The sequence below is a fragment of the Hyperolius riggenbachi genome, chromosome 2 (assembly GCF_040937935.1).
Source record: "Hyperolius riggenbachi isolate aHypRig1 chromosome 2, aHypRig1.pri, whole genome shotgun sequence".
Classification (NCBI taxonomy): Eukaryota; Metazoa; Chordata; class Amphibia; order Anura; family Hyperoliidae; genus Hyperolius; species Hyperolius riggenbachi.
The window spans coordinates 293,663,152-293,690,479 of record NC_090647.1 but is presented as its reverse complement, the minus strand read 5'-3'; the positions used below and the strand labels follow the sequence as shown (position 1 = coordinate 293,690,479).

Below are 27,328 nucleotides of genomic sequence, written 5' to 3'. Positions count from 1 at the left end.
TCTGTCTGGAATTATGAGTCAAAAGCGGTACATTTTTTTAAAGAATTTTAGGCATCCAATTATTAAGTCTTAACTCACCAAAATATATCAGAATAAAGGCCTGGAAGACATCCTGCATATAAAAGACTGTAACACAAATTTGCTGAAAAAATTAAATTTATAAATAAACTGAAATAATAGCAAAACTGTACAAATAAGCAGCAGATTATATATACAGTATGTACATGCGGTACAGTGTATAACTAATACACCTCCTGTGTGTGGTAGATCTTAAAACATGGAACAGCACACAGGGCGACATTACAGTCCGGGCAGTAGAAACGGGTTTCTTTGCGGACTTTCTTACCCTTGCTATCCGTCTTGCTGCAGCAAACAACGCACATCCTAGTTGGTGCAGCTTTTTTTTGAGTGGGTGGAATATAGTCTGAAAAGTGGCGGCCAGTGAGGCGCTCAGGATTGACAACATATGATGCACAGCGCTCAACTTGCACATCTGCTGATGAAGTCTGGTACTTCAGACATATGCTTTTGCACATTTTCCATATAAAGTCAGAATGTGTTCCTGGTCTGTCACTGCGTTGCTTATACAAAATGAACGCATTCCACAGAGATTGTTCCAGCAGATGACGAAAACATTTTTTTGTAATATTTTTTGTTGTTTGTGGACTGCGGGGTAATACGTCATCGCCTGGTCAGCTCGGTCCACCCCACCCATTGTATGGTTGTAGTCCAGGATGACTTGCGGCTTGTCCAGAACTTTCCCTCCTCGCATTGTGGTGGTGGCAGATGATGCATCATGGACAGTGAGCGCACACACATCCTTCTTGTCACGCCAGCGGGGTGCCAACATTTTCCTTTCTGCCAAGCCACAATGTCCCCAGATTTTAGCTTTTGCTTGGCGAAGGTAGTTGGCATTTCTCGCCGGTTAGGACGAACGATGCCGTAGGCATCAGTTTTGTTCCTGATGAGTATTTCAAAAAGTTCAGGTGAACTGTAAAAATTATCTGTGATCACACAGTACCCCTTATTCAACAAGGGCTCCACCAAAGACAGCACGGATGAAATCGCCCGCCCGTAGCTGCTGAAAGGAGGGTTACATTGTGTCCCTTTCCCCGGTGTACAGTATGCTGTTCCAGATGTAGCCTCGCATAACATGTAGGACTTCACTCCAAGCCGGGCCTTCTTGGACGCGATGTACTGTATCCAGGACAGTCGGCCTTTGTACGCCATCAAGCTTTCATCCACACTTCTGTCCCTCTGGGGCACATAAGTGTTGCGGAAGTTTTCCACCACCAGCTGAAAAACCTCCCAGATCTTTTTCAGCTTTGGCGATGGGTGGGTTGACTCATCGAAGGCGGTGTTGTCTGCAAAGTGCAGGAACTTCATAATGAGTCCAAAACGGTACTCCATTACCGTGCCAAAGAAGGGGGTAGCGATTATTTTGTTTGTCGACCAGTACCTTTTCTGCAGGGGCTTCCCACCACCCACCTGCAGAATAATTAGTCCAAGGAACAGCCACAAGTCCTCCTTGGTGATAGGCTCCCACATCCTGCTCCTGGAAAAGGGCCCTCGTGGAGCAGCCATTCCTCCCTACGTCCTCCAGGACGGCCCTCCTGAGATTGTGTAGTCTCCCCTCCCAAATCGGAAACACCTGACAAGAATTAGAATAATAATTAGTATAAATCCCACCCCTCCACAATCTCCCCTCAGTTTTTTGTATGTTTCCTACACTCACCACGGAAGCACCTACGGAGTCCTGGTGGTAGGGGAGCCTGATGGCACCTACTTTGTCTAAGGATGGCCAGGCAGGAGGATTGAAAGGATGTCGTTGGAAAGCGGTACGAGTCAGCGCTGGGCGCGACCCGTCTGGTGGTTTTTTAGGCAGCCAGACCTTTTCTCCACTTGGGGGTGGGGGAGGTTGTAGGATTTCTCCCATCCCACTGCTCTCCTAGACGGCATGGCGGCTGGGTGATGCCGTCTCCTCTTCCGCATTGAAGTTCCGGAAGTTGGAGGCGGAAGTGACGCGGAGGCACGCCGCATGGCGCAGAGGCGGCGGCGTGCGCGTACATTAAAGGGGCGGTTCCGGCGTGCCAGCGGGGGTCATTTGCACGCAGTCTGGCCACGCGTTACAGCTCTATCTCCGCACAGCACAGCCGCAAGCAGGAACGCCAGATCACCCAGCACGCCAGCAAGTTTGCACTGAGTGCAGCAACACTCTGCAGGGGCCATGCAGCAGCCAACAGAGCCCTCTCCAGAGACGAAGCAGACGCCTCCGGCTGGCACTGAGGAGTCAGGTCAGCAGCCGGTAAGGTTTCTTGCATTCCTGTTTTATTATGCTACAGTGTGCTAGTCTGTTACTAGCTAAAACATTCCCTGGATTTGTTTATGTTTTCTTACAGAAGCCAGTCAAGAGCTCAGGAAAATCTAATAAGTGTACTAAATGTGGGGGCAGGCTACCTGAGGGAACTTCTAAATCTTTATGTACTGATTGTTACAATAAATCAAAGTCTCATTCTCCGAGACCCGAGAGCACTACTGTAGCATTGTTAGATTTAATGAAATCAATGAAACAGGGATTAGCTACTACATTTTCTGCATTTAGAGCAGCTCTACCTCCTTGTCCAGTCCAGATGGTCCCTCTTCCACAGGTTCCGGCAGCTTTACCAGCATCATCTACTGCCCAGCCTGTTGTAATAACTTCCCAATTACAGGTTCCACAGACTGGTTCTGTCCCTATCGATCAGAGTGTATCCTTGCCTGTACTCCCTAGTACCCAGAGGGTGGATACGGAGGTTCCCCAGAACGTTGGTATTGAGAATCCCTCACCGTTTTCGGACGTTTCTGAGGCATCAGATGAGGGAGAGCTGGCTGAGTCTGACGCTTCAGGTAATACATCAGCTACAGTTCCTAGGTATTTGTTCAATGCTGAGGACACGTCTGAGCTGCTGAAAGCAGTTTATGATTCGGAACAAATTGAACAACCCAGGCCATCCTCTACTCCACAAGATGATATTTATAGGGGACTAGAGGATCGCGGAGGTCGGGTTTTTCCTGTCCATAGAGCTGTCAGGAGTATTATTTCCGCTCAGTGGAAGGATCCGGAGGGAAGGCTTTTTATCCCTAGATCTTTTAAACGGCGTTTTCCCTTTAACATGGAGGAACATGAATCATTGTTCAAGTGTCCTCGATTAGATGCTCCTCTTTCTCAGTGTTCCAAGGATACTGATTTATCCTTTGAAGATATGGGGACCTTGAAGGACCCGATGGATAGGAAGGCAGAGGCCCTGCTTAAAAGAGCGTGGGATTCAACGTCCTTCTCTTTTAAACCGGCCATTTCCTCGGTTTGTGTAGCCCGGAACTTGGATAAGTGGGTTCGTGGGCTCCAGGAACGTCTGGAGGAGGGCACTCCACATGCTAGAATCCTAGAGAGCCTTCCGGTTATCATCAAATCTATTGCCTTCCTGGCGGACGCAGCAACTGAATCCCTCAGAGCTGCCGCCAAGACAGCGGCCTTAATTAACTCAGCACGAAGGGCCGTTTGGTTAAATACGTGGCAGGGAGATGTTACCTCCAAGCAGAAGCTATGTGGAATGGCGTTTCAGGGGGATCTTTTGTTCGGACGAGATTTGGACTCGGTTTTGGAAAGATCTTCCAATAGAGCCAGGAAATTCCCGGATAAGAATAAGAGCGGGAAGCGGTCCTTTCAGAGCAGGAAGCCCTTTCTTAGGCAGGACCAGCCGAATAGAGGGCAAAGACAAAATAAGAAATGGACCTATAATGCAGGCAGAGGCAGGCCATTCCTGTTCAATAAACCCCAGCCAGCCCCGTCCACTGCAAAGTCCGCCAAGTGACAGCCAGATCCCGGTGGGGGGGAGACTTCTCCACTTCTTTCCGGAGTGGCAGAAGATAACAAAGAACGACTTTATTCTATCTCTGATCCAGCTGGGTTACAAGATAGAATTTGTATCTCCTCCTCCCTCCCGGGTGATAGTCACTTCTATCCCCAGGGACCAGATCAAGGCAGAGGCCCTTATGGACTCGGTTTCCTCTCTTCTGCAGAAGAACGTGATTCGACCGGTTCCAGCTCAGGAACAGGGGAAGGGGTTCTATTCGCGGGTATTTTTAATCCAGAAGAAGTCAGGGAAGTTTCGAATGATATTGAATTTGAAACCCTTGAATCCCTACATTGTAGTGAAGAGGTTCAGAATGGAGAGCATTGCCTCAGTTCGCAACCTCATATCTCCAGGGGATTTTCTGGCATCAGTGGATCTGGAGGATGCTTACCTCCACGTCCCGATACACCCGCTGTTTCAGAAATATCTGAGATTTGCAGTCCGGACGGGGGAGTCGATATGCCATTTTCAATATCAGGCTCTCCCGTTCGGAATTTCGTCGGCCCCAAGAATCTTTACGAAGATTATGGCAGAGGTGATGTCCTTTTTACATCTCCACAATATAAGGGTCCTGCCTTACTTGGACGACTTCCTTTTTATGGCAGGGACCCAAGAAGCCTTGCAGAGGGAGCTAAATTTTTCACTCCAGCTCTTGAGCAGTCTGGGTTGGATAGTGAGCATGGAAAAGTCTCAATTGCACCCGGTTCAGAGCTTAATTTTTTTGGGGCTAAGTTGGGACACGACGGTCAGACGTGTCTTTCTACCCAAGCAGAAGATAGACAAGCTGAGGTCAGAGATTCAGGGAATCAGATTGGATTCTCAGGTTCCTCTTCGAAGGTTAGTATCAATCCTGGGTCTAATGTCGTCTGCCATTCCAGCAGTAGAATGGGCCCAGGCCCACTCTCGGGGCCTACAGACTTGGGTCCTAGCGAATTGGGACAGAGATCACCGGTCTTTAGACAGGAGAGTGATGTTACCCGACCAGGTTATACAGTCACTTCTCTGGTGGGATCATTTGATCAATCTAGACCAGGGTCGCAGATGGAACCAGGAGATCCCATTAAAGTTGTATACGGACGCGAGCGCCTGGGGTTGGGGTGCCCACTGTTTGGGTCACCAGGCTCAGGGACGATGGGACGAACAAATGTCTCACAAATCATCCAATTACAGAGAACTCAGGGCGATCCTTCTGGGATTACAGGCCTTGCATCCGGTAATCTCCGGCTCGGAAGTCCTTGTGTTCTCGGACAACTTTGTGTCGGTCTGTTATGTCAGGAAGCAGGGGGGCACTCGTGTTCCGGACCTGCAGGGCCTGACAGAACAGATCATGTCATGGTCAGAAGCCAACCTGGAGTCGATATCAGCGGTCCATGTTCGGGGGATCCACAACAAACAGGCAGACTCTCTGAGCAGGGGCGTAGTACAGGAGTCAGAATGGGAGCTCAATCCCGATGTTTTTCAGGAGATCACAGAAAGTTGGGGATCTCCGGTTCTCGACCTGTTTGCCAATCCAGAGAAGGCAAAAGTCAAAGATTTTTGTACCCTGGATCCTTCTGTTTCAATAAACAGAATAGATGGCCTGTCGATTCCGTGGCCAGAGGGACTGCTTTACGCTTTTCCACCGTTCAAGTTGATTCCAAGGGTTCTCAGGAAGATCCTGACAGAACATGCGGAGGTCTTACTGATCGCGCCTTGGTGGCCGAGGAGAGCTTGGTATCCTCTCCTTCAGTCCCTTGTGATCAGGGGCCCTTGGCATCTACCATGCAGACCGGACCTGCTGTTACAGAAGGGCCAGGTCCATCCGAGCCCAGAGGTCTTACATCTGACCGCATGGATCCTGAGGAGCAGATTTTGAGGCATCACGGATTTTCCAGTGATGTGGTTAAAACATTACTGGCCTGTAGGAAGCCAGCGACTAGGAGAAAGTACAACAAAGTTTGGTACACCTTCTCCGCTTGGAAACAGAGGGATGTTTCCAGGTCAGATAACATTATCTCAGTTTTGGAATTTTTACAGCACGGGGTGCAGTTAGGCTTATCTGTTAGTACTCTAAGGGCCCAGGTGTCGGCCCTTTCGGTTTTTCTTTCTAGGCGACTATCAGCCGATGTTTATGTTAAAAATTTTCTGAAGTCAGTAGAGCGTTCTCAACCGATCCCTCAGAAACTGGTTCCTCCATGGGATTTGTCATTAGTATTGGATTTTTTAACCTCAGACAGGTTTGAACCCTTGGATTCGGTCCCGTTAAAGCTCCTTACACTTAAGGTTGTTTTTTTGGTGGCCATCACTTCGGCTCGTAGAGTCGGTGATATTCAGGCATTGTCTATTAAAGATCCGTACATGGTGGTCCATACTGACAGGATTATCTTTAAGCTAGATCCGTCATACTTACCCAAGGTATCTACGTCCTTTCATAGGACTCAGGATATTGTACTGCCATCCTTTGTGGCTAATCCACAGAATGACAAGGAGAGGAGGTTGAGCTCTTTGGATGTTAGAAGGGCAGTTTTGATTTATCTGGATAGAACCAGAGAGTGGAGAACTTCCACTAGCCTTTTTGTATCATTTGGTGGTTCTAAGAGGGGAAGCCAGGTTTCCAAGATAACAGTGTCTAGATGGATTAAGCAGCTAATATCCCTAGCATACTCAGAGGCTCAGTTAAAGGTACCTGACCACATTACGGCACACTCAACAAGATCCTTATCAACGTCTTGGGCGGAGAGATCAGGAGCTTCTCTGGAGCAGATATGTCGGCCGCGACCTGGTCCAGCCACTCGACCTTTGTCAAGCACTACAGAGTGGAGCTTCTTTCAAGCCAGGATCAGGCCTTTGGCCGCAAGGTTCTTCAAGCCGTTATCCCACCCTAGAGGTAAAATTTCTCGCTAAATCTCAGGAGGGCCGTCCTGGAGGACGTAGGGAGGAAGTGCCGGCTGCTTACCTGGTAGCAGTGTTCCGGCGAGTCCTCCAGGACGGCCGCCTAAGTTCCCGACCCTATTATATCTATTAATGGTATGGTAGTGGTTGGTGGACTAGTTGTTTCTCTTCATTAAACTGAGGGGAGATTGTGGAGGGGTGGGATTTATACTAATTATTATTCTAATTCTTGTCAGGTGTTTCCGATTTGGGAGGGGAGACTACACAATCTCAGGAGGGCCGTCCTGGAGGACTCGCCGGAACACTGCTACCAGGTAAGCAGCCGGCACTTTCTTGCGCGGCGTAGCGGTTCGTCTCCACCACGATTTTAGCAATAACAGCGTCACTGAAGAACAGCTGCAGGTAGGCCAGGGGGGCAGTGATCACATTCAACCTTCAGGCCGGGCTCCCCAGTAAAAGTTAAGCGGGGGGGCGGTGGTGGGGCCTGAGTGGTGTTGACTGGGCACCAAACACATGCGTCACTAACCTCCTCCGTGTCGCTGGTGATGGAGTCGCTGTCAGAATCAGACCACAGGTTGCCAGGCGCATCACTGTCACTGGAGTCCTCCAGCGACTGCAAATCTGGATCGCTGTCCTCGAACTGCATCAGCGCTTCCGCTGTGAGACGCTTCGAGGATGACGCCATAGCAGGTGACAGGAAAAGAGCGTAGTCAAAATCCAGGCAGAGGTCGGTACACAGAAATCCAATAACAGGCAGAATCCGAAGGCAAAAAGGTAGTCAAAAAGCTGCCACCACCGCTGCTGCTCCGATCACATGGCCGCGGGGTCCCCGCAAGATTACCGGGGGTATGGGGATCCGGGCGGCCGCACAATTGTGCCAAACTTTGGGGGACAGATGCCGGAGTCCCGCTGAGCAGCGCGATCGGCGCTCGGGACTCAAGCACGCAGGGGCAGCAGTTTTTTCACTGCCCCGACCTGAGCTCGGGCTTACCTATAACATCTGATTTTTCCTACCCTGAGCTCAGGTCGGGGTTACCGCCAGGGGGGTTAAGCAACCAGAAACTACACTTATCTGGCATCAGCCAATTCCTGCTGGTGCCTGGTAATGTGGTTTTATAGTTTTCTTTTTAGATGGTGAAAAGGAGGGTTAAGCACTATTGAGCAATTTTTTTTTTCTCGTTTAACTTATTTCTTAAAATATGTTTATAAGTACTTGCCTTTTTTATGACTATTGTCCTATTAAAGCTTGTTTTTGTTGATAAATTTTCCTGACTGTTGCCATTCAGGTTTCTACCTTTTGCTTTGCAGGAGCTGTTTTGAAGTAGTACTTTCAGTGTCTGAAGATGATCTTTCAAGTGACCATGGATTGAGACTAAAAAAGTCAATAATGGTGGGTGATGTATGGGTCTCTATCTTCATACACTTAATAATTTATACTTACAAAAGAATATGGGGCAGATTTAAAAAAACATTGGTAAAATGTACATGCACAAGTTGAAGTGAGCCTCCGGACTAAAAATCTACTCAGCAGAACTGAAAAGGCTTGGTGTTTAACAGTTTCACAGCATCAGAACCTTGTTTTTCTTATTAAAGCATCATTTTTAGCTGCATTTTTAGCTGCATTTTTAGCTAAGCTCCACCCATCAAAGAAAACTGCCTGGGCTTTTTTCCCTGATGCTGTGCAAAGCATGATGGGATTTCCTATGTTCACGTTGCCTAGCAACTGGGAGGGGTGATCAGCACACTGGACAGTTGGAACTGTCTCTCATGCTCCCTGTCACCTCCTTTCAACCAAAAAGATGGCTGCCCTCATGAAATCAAACATTTGCCTGTTCTTTTAAAACAGGGTGGGTAAGAGATATTACCTATCTATTTTAATTAACATAACTAATGTAACTTAATGACAGTATGTTTGTGTAGGCTGAAGTTCCTCTTTACGTTTACCGGCAATAACACAAACTACTCAACAATCGTTGCGCACATATAAACTCGTATTATGTACACAACTTGCACGCGGCTTGTATAACGCACATTATACAAGTAACATGCTTGTTGTGTACATAGTGCCAGGAAGTCTGGGGTAAACGTATTGGCTTTCTATTTTTTATAACTTTATTCTTGGTTTCATTGTAGCATTTGGCTGCAAGATTTCAGGTACGAAATCCTTTAACACTGTGTTGTACCTTTAATTCCAGGAATCCCATGAAAAGTTGATGGGGTTTGGAAACAGCAACTTGCAGTTATTGATTGACAACCTTAATCATGGTGGAGTATGGAGAAGTCCGGTGCTTGTCAAAATCTTGTCTAAGCAGTCTGTCGAGCCTGAAGAAGGTAAAGGGGGGGAAAATGGTTAAAATGTGTAATCTGTTTTTAGTGGCATGATTGAAATTGTTAAAGTAACAAAATATGCAGGGTCTGTTTATTTTGAAATCCCCTTTACCTGGAATGGACTCCGGCGCAGCAGTGCCAGCTTCTGTTTCTGACTCATGTCTTGAAGAGCTGCTTGTAATTGCTGCAGTGGATGGCTGTGTTTGAGTGGTAAGTATGTTTTTAGGCTTGTGGAAGGAAAAGCATACATGGGAAGAGCCTATAAACTGGATAGAGGGTGTGTCTAGTCCAAGCATTCTAAGATTTTTAAGACTTAAAGTGACACTCTAATTAGAGGGATGTGGAGGCTGCCATATGAACTGCGGCAAGGAGGATTTTTTTTTTCTTTCTATAATGCCAGAGAATTTGCCCATCGAAAATGGAGATGCAGTACTCCGCTACAAAACCACAGAAAAGTGTAAATTGACTTTGATTTATTGCTGTTGTAATTTTCTGTAGTTCTTATCAGTGTCGTTTACTTTTTACCATTTGCAGTTCATAACTGGATTTTACAAGAGAGCACAAACTTTCTTCAGATGCGAATCAAATATCTAATGAAGACAAACTGCATCCAGCAAGCAATGCTGCTTTCGAAAGCCTGTTCAGAGTGTGAGGAGACTTCTAGTGATTTCTTTTTCCGACAGTCGCTTATTACATGCTTGTGCACAATGTTACCAGACGATGAAGCTTTTAAAGAGGTACTTGTGAGTTTTCTCAAGTTTTTGACATGCTTAGTTTGCATGTGGATGACCCATGCACCGCCATCTCTCACATTATCCTTATCCTTGTGAAACCTACTGATCCCAGTTACGAGTACTCCAATTTTCATCTTGCACGTGTCCGGATATTAGGAGGATAGTAACAGGTCCCGATTTGAGCAGTTGGCGAATAGATCAGATGGATCATGAAATAAAAAAAAATCACCCAAATGAGGTTGAATAGAAGCAAACCACTCTTGGGTCCTAGGATGCCTTTCATATACATGTGTAACACATGCAGTTATAAGATTGGTGACCACATAAGAAACCATTGGCGTCTACTGTAGAGAACTTTTCCGCACGTTGGCAAGTTTAGGTGTCCACCTTCTACGTCCTTTAACCACTTGAGGACCGCAGTGTTAAACCCCCCTACCGACCAGACTGTTTTTTTTTTTTTTTTTTTTTGCACTGGGCTGTGCAGGCTTTTCAGCCTCCTGCACAGCCCAGCTATGGGAACTCGACATGCCCGCCTGAGGTGTCCGATCGCTGTGGCAGCAGTTTATTTTTTTTTTTTTTCTTCAGCCTATATAGGCGGTTTCTCCCTCCTCCCCTTCCCTCCCTTCCCTCCCTTCCCTCCTCTCCTCCGTGCACTGGAATTGAACAGGACGGCGATCCATCCTGTTCCGCCTTTCATAGGCAACAGCTTATGAGAGGGCAGCAATTCCCTGTCAATCAGAGGCTGGGGTTCGCTGAACTCGTACAGCGCTGCTGCAGACTGCAGCACTGTACGCATGTAAACAAAGGGGATATCTTTCCCCTTTCGTTTACAAACAGCCTGCTAGCCGCGGTCACATGTGTGATTTGATTACAGTTAACTTTCCAATCGCTTTTCCGTAGAAGTGAACGGAAAATCATTCACAAATCAATCGAACATGTTGGAAATAATCAATTGGACAGGAAATCTGCAAGAAAATCTCATTGTGTGTACCAGACATGAGACTACTATATACCAAATTGTGAAGAAGTCTGAATACTTTCCAAATTTGCATAGATAGGAAAACTTTAAGTGGGCAAATACTGGTAAATGGTGTGAAACTATTATTTCTATTTCTCACTTTTGTTTTCATGTAGAAATCACTATTTTTTTTTAGATCTATTGAAGATGCATCCATGTTAGTTCTTTGGTTTTGAGTCTTTAAAACAAAATTTGAAATCTTTTGGTATTTCCACAGATTTCTAAGATGAGCGGACAAGATGTATTGGATGCAATATGTAACTTGGAATCTGAAGGACAAATCAACACTGCTTTTATCCTGTGTACTACATACCTTACCCAACAACTGCAGAATGAAGTAACATCCTGCTCATGGTAAGCAGTCATGATGCATGTGAATAAGTTTTGTAAATAACACTTTGCTAGGATTTGCTTTTTAAAGCTGAAGATCAAATGTTTTACACTACAACAAAGATTTACTATCTATAGGTAGACAGTAAAAAAAAAAAAAAAACGTTTTTTTTTAAATTATAGTTCCATAAATATTTGGACAGAGATTACTTTTTTCTAATTTGGTTCTATACATTACAACAATGAATTTCAATTGAAACAACTCTGATGCAGTTGGAGTGCAGACTTTTAACTATAAATCAGTGGGGTGAACAAAACGATTGCATAAAAATGTGAGGCTAATAAAGAATTTTTTTAACACAATCCCTTCATTTCGGGGGCTCAAAAGTATTTGTGGAAATTAAATAACTGGAAATAAAATCATAATTTCAAATACTTGGTTGAAAACCCTTTGCTGGCAATGACAGCCTGAAGTCTTGAAATCAAAGACCTCACCAGATGCTGGGTTTGCTTCAATGAGTTCTGGGTCACCATGAGCTTGCTGGTTAGTCTGTGCCTCTCAGTGTTACAAGCCCTACTGCATAGAGCCAAATTAATCCATGCCATGCACTGATGAGGATCAAACAATCCGAAACCGTCTGTATGCATGTTGGATTATTATGGCGCTGTACAAATTAACAAGCTGACACAACATTGCATTCCAGCGATTCTGGAGGTGTGTTTAGCTTCTAAGGGTACAATGGTTAATTTGCATATATTCAGCAGTGTTGCACTGGGAGACATCTCAAGCTCACTCCAACCTGAATTATCGCAAACATTGTGATAGGGACATAATTTAAACTGTTTTATAACCAGGACAAATTGGCAAATTTCATGGGTTTTAATTACAGTAGCATGCATTATTTAAAAACAAAGGTCGGAAAATGAAAAATATTTTTTTCCCACGTTTTTCCCTATTTTTCCATTAAAACACATTTAGAATAAAATAATTCTTGGCATAATGTCCCACCTAAAGAAAGCCTAATTGGTGGCGAAAAAAACAAGATATAGTTAATTTCATTGTGATAAGTAATGATCAAGTTATAGATGAATGAATGGAAGGAGCGCTGAAAGGTGAAAATTGCTCTGGTGCTCAAGGGGTAAAACCCCTCAGTGGTGAAGTGGTTAAAAATAGCATGGGATGGTCACCCCGTCACAACCACCAATCTCACTCGCCACAAAACCACACATACAACGGCCGTGGACTGCAGCACATTAGCAGGGACACTGCAATAGATCAAGGAAGGCTTTACTGGCAAAGTTCAAATGGCATTTAGACTTTCAATGCTCCCAAGGGGAACAATTTCGCCTCAGCAGCAGACCACATTCAAAGGTAGAGAGTTTGGTTAGTACCCTTAAGCAGTTTTAAGTCTTCATACAAGCCAAGCAATGTTAGTAGCAGCAGCACATGCTGTGAAAGTGGGCGACCTTCGCCACATCAACATCAATATATACAGGCAGAACAGACCTATACAGGCAAAAAGTGGGCATAATTGAACTGTTCGTTTAGACCCGGGTCAGAGCATGCCTTTAAATTATAAATCCATCTGGAGTCACAGCGCAGCAGGAGATTTTTCCAATTACCCCCTCTGATCGTGGGATGGATATGATCCAAGCCAACAAATTTAATCATTCTCACATTACCATTATGGTGGGATGTGATGTGTCTGGCGACAGGGGACTGTATGTCACCCTTTTCAATGGTAGATATATGTTCAGACATCCGTTCATAGTGCCCGTTTTTGTCTTGCCAATATAAAAAGCACCACATTGACATAGCAATAGGTAAACTACCAATTTGGTTTTGCAATTGACAAAGTGTGACAAGGTTAGTCCCCTGTCACTGGACAACTCAACATATTTGCCTACTTGTATAAAGCGGCAGAAGTCACACCCTCCGCATGCAAATGTCCCCACCACCGGGCAGTGTTTCTTGGGGGTTAATCCTGTAAAATGGATGCGCACCAGAGCGTCACGCAAGGACCTAGCCTTGCGAAATGTCAAACTGGGTCTTGACGGTATGTGCGGGTCGATTATTGGGTCATTCTTGAGCAGATACCAATGTCTGCTCAGAATGATTTTTAGTGCAGGACGCTGCGCACAGTAACGCGTGCAAAAACAGGATGACACGCTGATATTATCACGGCGATAATACCGTTGTTGCAGCAGGTTGCGTCTTATTACTCCGGGCACTGTTAAAGGCCCTTCGTAGATATTTATCCTTATAGCAATTTATCCTTGACAATTACGTAATTCCTGTGCCTCCTGTAAGAAGGTCTCCTCATCAGAGCAATTTCGACGTACTCTTAACTCACAGTTGAAACAAACGAGTTGTGCGCAGCATCCTGCACACCCAGTTTGCAAAGAAAATCCGCCACCGCCTTGACACCGGGGCTGTGGGCAATGCTCAAGTAGAGCGACTTGACATCAAGGGAAACCAATAAAGTCCCCGCGACTTGTATGCCATCCAAGACCCGTAGATGATGTGTAGTATCATTAATGTAAGATTGGAGACCCTGCAGGTGTTTGTCAATGTATATACTTACACATTCTGTCAATGAGCCTTTGCCCGACACGATCGGGTGGCCAGGTGGGTTCGTGAGGCATTTGTGCACTTTTGGAAGTGCATAAAAGGTTGGTAGTACAGGGTCCCCCACCTTAAGATACAGTGCCACAGTTTCATCGATTATATTTTTTCTCAGTGCTTTGTCTATGATGAAAAAGAGTTCAGGTTTGCATCGGTCAGCCCTCGATGCGGAGACCCTCGCGTAGCACTCCCCTCGGTCCAAGATGTTCAGGCACATGGCCCTATAATCCATAGTAGAAATAATGACGACATTGCCCCCTTTGTCGGAGGGCTTAATCGTCCAATCATGTCGTTTAGAAATAATGTCTAAGGCCTCACATTCATCTGTTCCCAGATTTGACATCCCCTCATCAGCCACTCTTGAGGGTGGCAATGCCCCTCTCCACGGCTCTAACAAAGCAGCGTAGGCCCATATTACTTGAAATAGGAGGAAATCGGTTCGAATGGCTAAAGAATTGTTTATTGATCATTGTATACATAGGGGCCAGTGCAAAAAGGGGCGCATCCACACTTGTAACAGCATCTTCCTCGGAATAAACATAATTATTTTCAAATATTAAAGGGAATATCCAAGCAAAATAAAAAAATGAGTTTCACTTACCTGGGGTTTCTACCAGCCCCATGCAGCCATCCTGTGCCCCCGTAGTAACTGACTGCTGCTCCAGTCCCCCGCTGGCAGCTTGCTGACCTCGGAGGTCGGAGGGACACATTGCGTACATTTTTACGCATTCCCGTTAGTGCAGAAACATTAACACATACATTTTTACACATTACTGTTTCAATGCGTAAAAATATTAAGATCTTCCAGAACGTCACGATCACTTGGTCAGAATTGACTTTATTCGCCAAGTACGACAGTTGTCGTGCCCGGAATTGGTTGTGGTACACATGGCATAGGCATTTCTTTACATGACAGACAGAACAGGAACAGACAGGTATATACAATGGGATGGGTATAGCAGCATGCATTTTAGAAACTGGGGAACAGTTCATTGAGGGCACTAGTAGCTAGAGTGTGGGGCAGTACTGCCCAGAGTGGTGAGAGATCAGGGATCAGAGCATTGGCTAGGGACTAGGCGCTGCGGACAGTTATGGAGGGAGGATGTGGAGTTCAGGTGGAGGACAGCTTGAGGGAAGAATGTGTTCCTGCGCCTGGTAGTTCTGGAATAGATGGTGTCAAAGTAAGTGATCGTGACGATGGGGCGGACACTGTACGACCACGTATGGTTGATTGAAAAAACAATTTTCTGCAGAACAAATGCAGATCAACAACAAATTCAAATCGGTTGAGTTGTTGTGGTGGGCAGAAGCCCAAACCCCGTCCCAACAGTTTCTTAACCGCCTCGGGGATGATTTCATCTGTTAGTTTAATCACCTGTAATTCATCGGTTTGATGTTGGCTGTAGGCCTCCAATGTTTCCAAAATAACAGGAGCAATGTAGCCCCGGTGGGGCGGCATTACTCTAAAAAAAAAAAAAAAAAAAAAAAAAACGCAGCAGAGGACGATGACTGTTGTGTAGGCGCACACCCAATTGCCTCCGCACCCTCCTCCATTGGCTGGGTACATTTTGATTTATTTTTCACACCTTTAGGTGCTTTCTTAGGGTATTCTTTGTCCCTGTCCTAAGAACGGGTAGGGTACCTACATCTAAATACGTTGGAATTGTTACTACTTGAGCCCGAAGTGGTCGAGATACCACTTGCTGCTGAGGAATCTGATTCCTCTGCCGTGTCCACAGGTCGTGGATTTTGTTTAGGTTGTGGTCCCTTCGGTCTTGCTGGAAAATTTGGCCGGGATTCCCACCTATAAGCCTGACCTGATTTGTAAGCTAATCATTAAATATATTTTTTTTATCTCTCAGGATGACTAGGTCTTTATTGTATTTTCTAATATGGCTGTTCAAAAACTCATTTCTGTTCTTATATAGTGTTTCTTCAGAAAAAGGGTTCAATTCCGCAGTGATTTTAACAATATCCTCCTCTATTGTGACCAGTTCGGCCTCATCAAGATCGTTCATCAAACCCAGACAGACATGGTCTAGGGCTAGCTACATGATTCCCCCCTCCCTGCGGCATCCCTCCCACCCCTCCGATCGCAGCCGGCATTCATACCCAACAGGAAATCCCGCTCTGAACGGGATTTCCTGTTAGGGCTTCCCTCGTCGCCATGGCAACGATCGGAATGACATCAGGGGGATTCCCGATCCACTCCAGAGCGCAGCCTGGCGGTGATTGGCCAGTTTGCGCTGGGGGGCCCTCTTTTGCGGCGCGTAGCGGCGGATCAGCTGCAGCAATTGAACTAAACACGCAGCTAGCAAAGTGCCAGCTGCATGTTTTAAAAAAAATTGTACAAAAAAGACCCACCGGGGGCTGAGCAATCCACCGCGGCGGTAATGGACGAGCTGAGCTCATCCATACCGCTAAGGTTGTGGGATGTGGGTGTGGGGGCACCCTCTAGGAAAAAGGCACAGGAGAAAAAAGTGGGAGCCCAATGGTGTAGTATGTCAAAACAATTGGCAATGGTAAAAAGTGAAATACTACTCACAAAGATGGGTTGCAGGAGGGCACCCGACCACAGGAAGCAGGTGGAGACAATAAACCTGACTCCACTCGGGGTGGTCACTAGGGACCTGGCTGCGGTCGCTCTCCTTGGTGAAAGAAAGGGGACAGATAACCACCGTGGTCGAGGCCATGTGTATTCTGTCTCCACCCCTCAAAAGAGTGAGGTATGGGGGTATAATTGCACAATACATATATTCAAGGCGCCCTGGTGTGGTATAAAAGCATCTAAAAGCAGTTTAAATGAGAAAATGATTTTGAGGTAGTCTACCTCAATGACGAAAAACTCTGTTAGCAAAGGTTTTCATTAATAGCACAGGCAACGCGTTTCGCGGGTCTGAGCCCGCTTCCTCAGGCCAATAAAAGTGCCAAACTATATGAAAAATCTAGCACAGGGAGCCTCTCTTTGCTAGATCTTTCATATACTTTGGCACTTTTATTGGCCTGAGGAAGCGGCTTCAGACCAGTGAAACGTGTTGCATGTGTTCAGCCCCATTTCTATGTGCGTGCGATACGTGCAATCGCCCGGGGTGCTGGATTGTTGCGGCAGGAGCTGGGCGCAAAGGTAGTGGGAGCGGGTATAATAATAACTCGCCTTCGTTCAGCCGATCCCACGCTGCTTCAATGTACTTCCTTTCCCGGCATCTGTCTCAGTAACAGCGCCCCCCTGTGATGATGTTCCGCATGTCAACACAGGGGGCGCTGTTACTGAGACAGATGCCGGGAAAGGAAGTACATTGAAGCAGCGTGAGATCAGCTATTCTGCTGAAGAAAGGTGAGTGATTATGATTATGCCGCTCCCACCACCACTGCAGCACCTACCTATCTAAGCTATACTGCACCACATACCTACCTACCTAAGCTATACTGCAGCACATACCTACCTACCTACCTAAACTATACTGCAGCACATACCTACCTACCTACCTAAACTATACTGCAGCACATACCTACCTACCTAATCTATACTGCAGCACCTACCTACCTAATCTATACTGCAGCACCTACCTACCTAATCTATACTGCAGCACCTACCTATCTAATCTATACTGCAGCACCTACCTAATCTATACTGCAGCACCTACCTACCTAACTAACCCATACTGCAGCACCTACCTATCTAATGTATACTGCAGCAGCACCTACCTACCTAATGTATACTGCAGCAGCACCTACCTACCTACCTAATGTATACTGCAGCACCTACCTACCTAATGTATACTGCAGGCACCTACCTATCTAATGTATACTGCAGGCACCTACCTATCTAACCTATACTGCAGGCACCTACCTATCTAACCTATACTGGCACCTACCTATCTAAGCTAGACTGCAGTCACCTTCCTAATAAGTTATACTGCAATCACTTACCTACCTAACCTATACAGCAGTCACTTACCTACCTAACCTATGCAGCAGACACCTACCTATCTAACCTATACTGGGGGCATCTACCTATCTAACCTATACTGCAGGCACCTAGCTAATTAACACATACTGGTGGCACCTACGTAGCTAACCTATACTGTGGGCATCTATACCTGGCTACTAATAAAAACTTTTGCTAACAGAGTTTTTCGTCATTGAGGTAAGCTACCTCAAAATCATTTTCTCATTTAAACTGCTTTTAGATGCTTTTATACCACACCAGGGCGCCTCTAATATCTGTATTATACCGCTAAGATGGTTAATAAACTCCTGGGTTGTTTGGCTGTATGTTTTGGTTCACTGTCCATCTGTATCATGACACACTGCCCAATCTATTTGACTGCATTTAGCTGTATTTGAGCGGACAGTATGTCTCTGAACCAGGGCTGTGGAGTCGGGCAATTTTGGGTGCCTGGAGTCGGGAAAAAATACTCCGACTCCTAATGAATTTGTAACTGTAATTAAAATAGAAAATATGATAAAATGTTCTATTTCTCAGATAATGGTCATTAAAATAATGTGTATATATACAGTAATAGCTGTGCTTAGTCCACAAAAATGAAATAAACCAGTCAAAATTAGTTACTTGTGCTGCTTCAATAAAGCAGTCCCCGTATTTTTAAGGTCAGATATACATATCTGATTGTGACTGTATATATGATGTGTACACAGGAATCTCTTATATATACTAAATAACATCTATGCTGTAAGAATAAAGCCTGATGTGTAGCTGTGTCACTAATAGAGATGGTCAATGAGATGGAAATAAATCTGCATTGATGCTGATTTATGCAAATGTATGCACTCCCTTTGCTGATGAAATCAAATAATGTGATATGTTATTAAAATTTGGTTTGGTGACTACAAATAAAAGGGTAACTGAGACGGATGAAAAGTAAAGTTTTATACATACCTGGGGCTTCCTCCAGCCCCCTTCAGGCTAATCAGTCCCTCACTGTCCTCCACCACCCGGATCTTCTGCTATGAGTCCTGGTAATTCAGCCAGTCAGCGCTGTCCGGCCGCATGCCGCTCCCACAGCCAGGAACATTCTGCACCTGCGCAATAGTGCTGCACAGGTGTAGTATGCTCCTGGCGGCGGAGTGTGTGCATGCGCACTACGCCTGACTGGCTCAAGTACCTGGACTCATAGCAGAAGATCCAGGTGGTGGAGGAGGACATCGAGGGACTGATTATCCTGAAGGCGGCTGGAGGAAGCCCCAGGTATGTATAAAACTTTAATTTCATCTGTCTCAGGTTTACTTTGTTACACAGTAGTACTATACTCTACATATGCACTCCCCACAGAGCTGCAGGGAATCCACTGAGAATGCTGTGCACATTGAACACAGAGGTGTTGTCTGTTTACAATCTCCTTATTCCCCTGCAGAGTACCTGCACATCATTCTTACATGTACCCACAGTTACATTGCCTAGGGCCTGATAGATGTTCTTTGTTCCGGTTTGTACCTTTTACAAGTACTCTTACCAAGGACTAGTTTTAGTCTAAAGGGAATAAATATAGTAGTCTACATATCCTTCTCACTTCAGTTGTCTTGTAAAATTCCTAAGCGTTGGCAGTTAAGAGACGAATTTCGTGTTGCATACTTTTAATCAACAAAATTGTAATATGCAAATTAGAGGAGTCGGAGTCGTGGAGTCGGAGTCATCCTAAACTGAGGAGTCTGAGTCGGTGGATTTTTGGACCGACTCCACAGCCCTGCTCTGAACGCCTCAATTCATTTGGCTGCTTCTGTCACATCCTCAAATGGTAGTGTCCCAGTGCAACTGGCGGTCATACATGTCCAAGCCATCGGCAAAACTGAACCTGAAGCATTTGCCCAGATCACTACTACTTTTTTTTTATTATTTTTTATTTAACTGGTTCCCCGCCGCCGTACAGTATATCTACGCTCCTTTGGACTTAACTTCCCCGCCCGGAGCGTAGATATATGCACCCCCCGCCGCTACCGCCGCTACCGCCGATGTCCGCTCTCCCGCTCGCACTCCCGCGATCGTGCACGCCGCTGCCCGCTCGCCCGGAGATCAATGAACGGGAAAATACATTCCCGTTCGTTGATCTCTGCCCCCGCAATGATCTGCTGCTTTCGCTAAGCAGCTCGATCATTGTAAAAAAAAAAAAAAAAATACCAGCCTCTTTGTACTTCCTCCAAGCTTCCGGAAGGAAGCTTGGAGGTCGCATTAAACTGTTGCCATCTTGTGGCCAAATAGTAAACTACACCCTAAACTATTTTTCACACACACATACATTACTTATACAAAAAAATTAACTCATTACCTCCCACACTCCCCATTTTTTTTTTTTTTGTAATTAAAAAAAAAATAAAAAATGTACAATTAAAAGAAATACATAAATAGTTACCTTAGGGACTGAACTTTTTAAATATTTATATCAGGGGGGTACAACACTGTTACTTTATAAACTATGGGCTTGTAATTAGGGATGGACGCAAAACTGAAAAAAATGCACCTTTATTTCCAAATAAAATATTGGCGCCAAACATTGTGATAGGGACATAATTTAAATGGTTTTATAACCGGGACAAAAGGGCAAATACATTTCATGGGTTTTAATTACAGTAGCATGCATTATTTAAAAACTATAATGGCCGAAAACTGAAAAATAATGTTTTTTTTCCCATATGTTTTCCTATTTTCCCATTAAAACACATTTAGAAAAAAATAATTCTTGGCATAATGTCCCACCTAAAGAAAGCCTAATTGGTGGCGAAAAAAACAAGATATAGTTAATTTCATTGCGATAAGTAATGATAAAGTTATAGGCGAATGAATGTAAGGAGCGCTGAAAGGAGAAAATTGCTCGGATGCTGAAGGGGTAAAACCCCTCAGTTGGGAAGTGGTTAAATCCAATCAGAACTTTGTAAAAAATATTAAATCCATAAGTGGCCTTTTCATCTTATATTTCTTGTGGGTTTTTTTTTTTTTTTTTTTTGTGTGTATCCAATCCTGAGTGTAGAGAAGATTGTCATTATTATTCTGTGACTGATCCTTATCCCTATTTTATATTTATGAACACTTTTTTGCGCATATGCTTCACGCATGCAATGCTTTTTGATAGTGTTTAGTACTAGTAAGTATTGCTGTAGTCTCTACTTAATGCTGCCTACACACCAGGAAATTTGATATAAGATTCCAAAAGTACAGGTGGTTTACTGAAGCAAATGTGAATTGAAAGGACACCTGAAATGAGAAGGACATGGAGGCTGCTATATCTATTTCCTTTTAAACAATGCCTGGCAGCCCTGGTGATCTCTTTGGCTGCAGTAGTGTCCGAATCACAAACCTAAAACAAGCATTTGGTAAATCCAGTCTGACTTAAAGAGGAACTGTCACGAAAATCTTAATTTAAAACGCATACAAATAAGTAGTACATTTCTTCCAGAGAAAATGAGCCATAACTTACTTTTTCTCCTATGTTGCTGTCACTTACAGTAAGTAGTAGAAATATAACATTACGGACAGGGTTTGGGTTAGTCCATCTCTTCATGGGGGATTCTCAGCATGGCCTTTATTTTTTATAAAGACATTTCCTGAAAAATATTTATACAATGATGCTGGCCAGCCTCCCTGCTCGCTGCGCACTTATTTGGCAGTTGGCTGGAGCAACTGCCATTCACTGTGCTTTTAAGCATAAAGAAAACTCAGAGAACCCCCCATGAGAAGATGGGTTAGTCCAGAACCTGTTGGTTCTGTCAGATTTCTACTACTTGCTGTAAGTGACAGCAGTATAAAAGAAAAGTAATTTATGACTCATTTTACTCTGGAAGAAACGTACTTCTTATTTGCATATTTTTACATGTATTTTACATGTTAAGACTTTTGTGACCGAGGTCCTTTAATGAGAAACCCCCGGCCAAGAACCCAATCAGTAGCTGATACCCCCTTTTACATGAGAAATCTTTTCCTTTTCACAAACAGACCATCAGGGGGTGCTGTATGACTGAGCATCTGATCTGCTTATGCTTGTTCAGAGTCTATGGCTAAAAGTATTAGAGGCACAGGGTCAGCAGGACAGCCAGGCAATCTGCAGTGTTTAAAAGGAAATAAATGTAGCCGCCTCCATATCCCTCTCAGTTTAGGTGTTCTTTAAAGGACAAACTAGGTGAGGCATTAAAACTATCTTCACTTACCTGGGTCTTTTCCCAGTCCCTACGAGTCACTCTGTCCTTCGCCGCTGCTCCGGTCCTCTCCCGTCTCCCGCTGTCAGCCTGTGAAGATCGGCGACCCCAGTGAGGTTCGGGTCTTCTCCGCATTCACGGTTGTGCGCCTGCGCTACTTGCGAACTCGCCTGCATCACCTAAAGAGTACTGCGTCTGCGCAGGCACAGTACACTTGAGGTGATGCGGGTGTGATCGCGATCAGCGCGGGCACAGAAGACCTGACCCATCCTGATGTCGCCGATCCTGGGAGATGGTAGAAGACCGGAGCTGTGGCGAGGGACAGAATGACTTGTAGGGGCTGGATGAAGCCCCAGGTAAGTAAAGATAGTTTCACCTCGTATGTCCTTTAACCACTTGAGGACCCCCCCTTTCCTCCCCCCCCCTTAAGGACCAGCGTTATTTTTTGTGATCTGTGCTGGGTGGGCTCTGCAGCCCCCAGCACAGATCAGGTTTCATGCAGAGCGATCAGATCGCCCCCCTTTTTTCCACCCTATGGGGATGGTGTGCAGGGGGGGTCTGATCGCTCTGGTGGGCAGGCTAGTTGCGGGGGGGCACCTCAAAGCCCCCCTCTGCGGCGACATTCACCCCCCTCCCTCTCCTACCTGTCCCCCCGGTGATCGGGGCTGCACAGGACGCTATCCGTCCTGTGCAGCCAGTGACGAGACGTCCCCTGTCACATGGCGGCGATCCCCGGCCGCTGATTGGCCGGGGATCGGTGATCTGCCTTACGGCGCTGCTGCGCAGCAGCGCCGTACAATGTAAACAAAGCGGATATTTTCCGCTTGTGTTTACATTTAGGAGCCCCCCGCCGTGAATTGACAGGAAGCAGCCGCTTCCTGATTAATCAGCCTGCAGCTGGCGATGCAGTACTGCGTCGCTGGTCCTGCAGCTGCCACTTTGCCGACGCACGGTATAAGCGTGCGGTCGGCAAGTGGTTAAAGCTAATGGAAACCTGTAAAAAAAACAAATACGTACCTAAGGAGAGGGAAGGCTCTGTATCTTATAGAGCCCTTCCAGTTTCTCTCACAGTACTCTCATTGCAGCACAGTCTTCAGAAGCTGATTGTCAATTACAGTATGTTCAAACTTATCACACTTGTAGATGACTGCTCTTCAGTACAGATGGGCAATGAGATGCAAATTTGTGTAAGCTGTATGTAACTTGAAATTTAATCAAATGAACTTCCTGTCAATTTTGATTGGCCAAACTCCTAGCTGTATGAGATTTGGGCGAACTATATCAGTGACCACATTTGCTTTTCACTGCAAAATGTATTTAGTAACCACCTGCACTTATTTGATATGACAATTCTCTCAGCTCAAATCGGCTTATGTATGTCCAGCAATAAGGACTGTCTGGCACTAAAAGTGTTATCAGCAACAGCAGCTAGAGATTTTGCAGCTGTTATCACATGCAGCTGCTGGTAGGTGTGCAACAGTTGTGGCTACATATAGCTGAATAGACATGAATTGTACCCAGCTACAAACTGGCTATAAATGTGATCAAACAACAAATACTTTATCTATTTAGACATTTAATTTAAATAAGTGCTACATGGGCTTTCTTTTGCAGGGAGCTGACTTTGTTTTGGAGTAAACTTCAGCGAAGAATTGATCCTTGTTTAAATACTTTTCTCGAAAGATGTAGACAATTTGGTTTGATTGCGAAGACTCGTCAGCACCTCTTCTTTCTCATTAAAGTTGTGCATACAGAGGTAAATGGAAAGTCATATTTTTCTATACAATTTGCCATTAACATAGAATATTACTGCAAAAGTTTTTTTGTTTTGTTTTTTTTTGGGGTTTTTTGGGGGGTGATCCTGTCATTAAAAATTTCCTGAAAACTGACAATATGCTTACATTTCCATTGACCCCCAATCCCCAGGATTTTTTTAAAATTAAAAATGTTTGGATAACATAGCTTTGTCTGTATACAACTTTTTCAATAAGACAGAGACTACTAAATAGCTCCTCTATGATCTGAGAAGTGTAGTACCATAAAGTCAGCTTAAAGGACAACCGAGGTGACATGAGATAGACTTTTGTATGTACAGTGCCAAGCACACAAATGAATATGCTGTGTTCCTTTTTTTTTTTTTTTTTTTTTTTTTTCCTTTCTCTACCTGAAAGCGTTAAACTTCAGGAATGCAAGTGACAGTTTCTGTACGGGTTGGGACGGGGTTGGACTATAGTGTAACCCTCACTGATGAGGCATTTCAGCCATAAAACACTTTCCTGTCAGTCAAACAACAAAAGGAGGATAAAGCCGGGCACCAATTGCTGATAAGTCACCTATTTAATTACTCCCAACACCTTCAACGATACATGCAAAATCTAGCCTTACAGCTGTTTCACGGGAGTACCCGCTTCTTCAGAGGCAGCAGATTTGATCATTACGTCTCGCTGGAGGCACAACTGCATCCTGCACCTGCATCTCCCGACCTGCCAGATCCTCATCTTGTGCCGATTTTCTTCTTTTTTACTTTTTTCTCAACAATACTCTCCTGTCAGTAAATAGCTTCTGCGAGCAGGAAAGAGATAGATAGATATATATATATATTTATATATATATATAAAAGTCAGTTGTTCATAAATTTGAGCTCTGGCATACTTCAATGTCATTGAGCAGAGACAAGGAAACAGTAAAAAATAGATTTCAATATAAAATAATACTGCAGGATATCTAAAGAACAGAGGCGCTCACTTCTGCATCTAGACCCATTGAGTTATACTCCTGTTTGCCTGATGAAGCAGGACCACACCTGCGAAACGCGTTGCACTAAGTGGAGTTGAATAAAACGTTTTTTGTATTGATATATTGTGACATAATTGAGTTCTATATTTTTGAGGGAGGTAAGTCCACCTGAACATCCCCCTCTTTTAGACGGTTTTTAAACGTTTTTATTCTACTCTGGCGCCTCTGTACACCAAGCCTTGCTGATATCTAAAGAAAAGTCATTTTTAAGCCCAATCTACTCGATATACGATTCTTTGTGCGATTCGATTAAGATTCTATTTACGATCCGATTAAATCTGACATGTCCGATCGGTATTCAATTCGAATCAGTTCAATTTGCCATTGCAAAACAATGGCGAATTGAATCGGATCCAGATCGAACATGTCGCATTTAATCGGATCGTAAATAGAATCGTAATCGAATCGCACAAAGAATCGTATCATTTAGATGGGGCGTTAGGAGGATAGATACAATTGTGTATATTATCAGTTTATTTTCACCTCGGATGTCCTTTAAGAAAAAAAAGAATACAATCAAACATGTCTATAACCAAACCAACAATGCAAATAATCAAAGGTTAAGGTGAAGGTTAGCCATGAGGGGGTGCTTAAGGTTAGCAGTGGGGGTTGGTGTTTAAAGGACACTGAAGTGAAAAGAATATGGAGGCCACCATATTTACAGTAGAATCTTGTTCTAGTAAACTGTGATATAGTAAACCTCTGGATATAGTAAACTCAGTCCTCGGGTCCCAGCAACTGCATCTGTATAAATATACAATGTGTGACCAATTCTGATATAGTAAACTTCTGATATAGTAAATCTTTCCTGGTCCCTTGGAGTTTACTATAAAGGGATTCTACTGTATTTCCTTTTAAATATTACCAGTTGCCTGGCACCTCTGCTGATCTATGTGTTTGCAGTCGTGTCTGAATAACACTAGAAACATGCATGCAGCTAATCTTGTCAAATCTGACAATATCTGATCTGCATATACTTGTTCAGGGTCAATGGCTAAAAGTCTAATGCTGGGATTACACGGTACGGTTTTTGCTTTTGATTCGGTGCACAATTTATTAGCCATTCTGCCATTTATTAGCCATTATTCTGCTTGATTCTCTTATCTTCCACTCGTTTTTTCTTATCTTTTTCCCATTGACTTCTATAAGAAATTGAGCGGAAACAAATCGAGCGAAACATCAGACATGTTGGAATTTTATCATCTAAGGCATCTTTCGGACCGATTCTTAGCAAAAAACGTACCGTGTAATCCCAGCATTAGAGGCAGAGGATCAGCAGGACAACCACTGGTATTGCTTAAAAGGAAATAAATATGGCAGCCTCCATATCCTTCTCGTTTTAGTTGTCCTTTATGGTTAGCCGTGGGATGGGGGTGGTTTAGTTTAGGCATCAGCAGAGGGAGGGAACAGTGTGAGAATAGGCAAATAGAACCAAAGAGTTCTCGCACTCCTAACGATCTGCTGGATACACGTACTTCAAAGTTCTTCACAAGAGAGGGGCGTTGGCACCAGTATACTTAAAGGGAACCTGAAGTGAGTAAAATGTATTTAAAATAAACACCTGACGTAGCTGCAAATGAATATTACATACTAACCTCAGTGTTAGCTCCGCTCAGAAGCTCACCATTTTCTTCTTACAGTGATCCCTTCCAGTTCTGACAATATTTTGTCAGAACTGAAATATACCAGTTGCTGTCAGTTATATCTCAACAGCTGTCAGTTACAACTGAATGTGCAAGGTAATGTCAATGGTTCCCTATGGCTCAAGTGGGCGATATTACAGTTTAACTGTGCTGACCAGGAAGCTGTTATGGGGTAATGGCCACTTTTAAAATGGAGGACGGAGAATTCCAGTGATCACAATGGACAAATGGGACGCAGGAGAGGAGAAAGAGATTGAGGAGTAGATTACAAAGGAGGTAAGTATGACCTGTGTATGGTTATTTTGATTTTTTTTATTTTCAGTTCAGGTTCTCTTCAAAGGGAACCTAAACCGAGGAGATGGATTTTTCTTTTTAAAATAATACCAGTTGCCGGACTCTCTTGCTGATCCTGTGCTTCTAATACTTTCAGCCCCTGAACAAGCATGCAGATCAGGTTCTCTGACTAAAGGCAGACTGGATTAGCTGCATGCTTGTTTCAGGTCTGTGATTTAGCCAGCATTGCAGCCAGAGAGATCAGCAGGACTGCCAGGCAACTGGTATTGTTTAAAAGGAAACATCCATATCCTTCTCAGTTTAGGTTCCCTTTAAAGCAGCATTTATTGCAGGTCACGTGTAAAAACAGTGATAGCAGCGTAACACATCGGTGAAACCAACAGTTTACATCACTCGTCCAGATGGCACCACACACACAGCCCTTCCTCTGACTATTGTTTTTCACCAGGCGGTGCTTGATCACGGAAGGCTCAACTCTATGGCATCCAGAAGTGTAACAATGCCGCGGAGGGGAGGGTGTGAACAAGTGGCGTCAATCCTACACGCCCCTATGTTTGCCTACTCCAATGAAGTGCTGGCTCCTCTGACCGACACAGAGTGCGTTCTAAGTGTACGCACTTCCATTTCCGGGTCATTCCAGTCGGCCAATC

At 44.6% G+C, this 27,328-nt stretch overlaps 1 protein-coding gene and 1 long non-coding RNA gene across 2 annotated transcripts in view; one reads left to right on the top strand and one right to left on the bottom strand.

The window, feature by feature from the left end:
- RLF (RLF zinc finger) overlaps positions 1-27,328 on the top strand; it is an 86,335-nt gene that overhangs the window by 52,968 nt on the left and 6,039 nt on the right. Inside the window, exons 3-7 of the mRNA XM_068268951.1 lie at positions 8,073-8,154; positions 8,960-9,095; positions 9,627-9,829; positions 11,062-11,198; positions 23,560-23,701. Coding sequence (XP_068125052.1) covers positions 8,073-8,154; positions 8,960-9,095; positions 9,627-9,829; positions 11,062-11,198; positions 23,560-23,701 — 700 coding nt within the window. The remainder of the gene's footprint in view (positions 1-8,072; positions 8,155-8,959; positions 9,096-9,626; positions 9,830-11,061; positions 11,199-23,559; positions 23,702-27,328) is intronic.
- The window catches only part of LOC137546460 (uncharacterized), a 44,347-nt gene continuing 41,300 nt past the window's right edge, over positions 24,282-27,328 (bottom strand). The window contains exon 3 of the long non-coding RNA XR_011026261.1: positions 24,282-24,507. This is a non-coding gene — a long non-coding RNA (uncharacterized lncRNA). The remainder of the gene's footprint in view (positions 24,508-27,328) is intronic.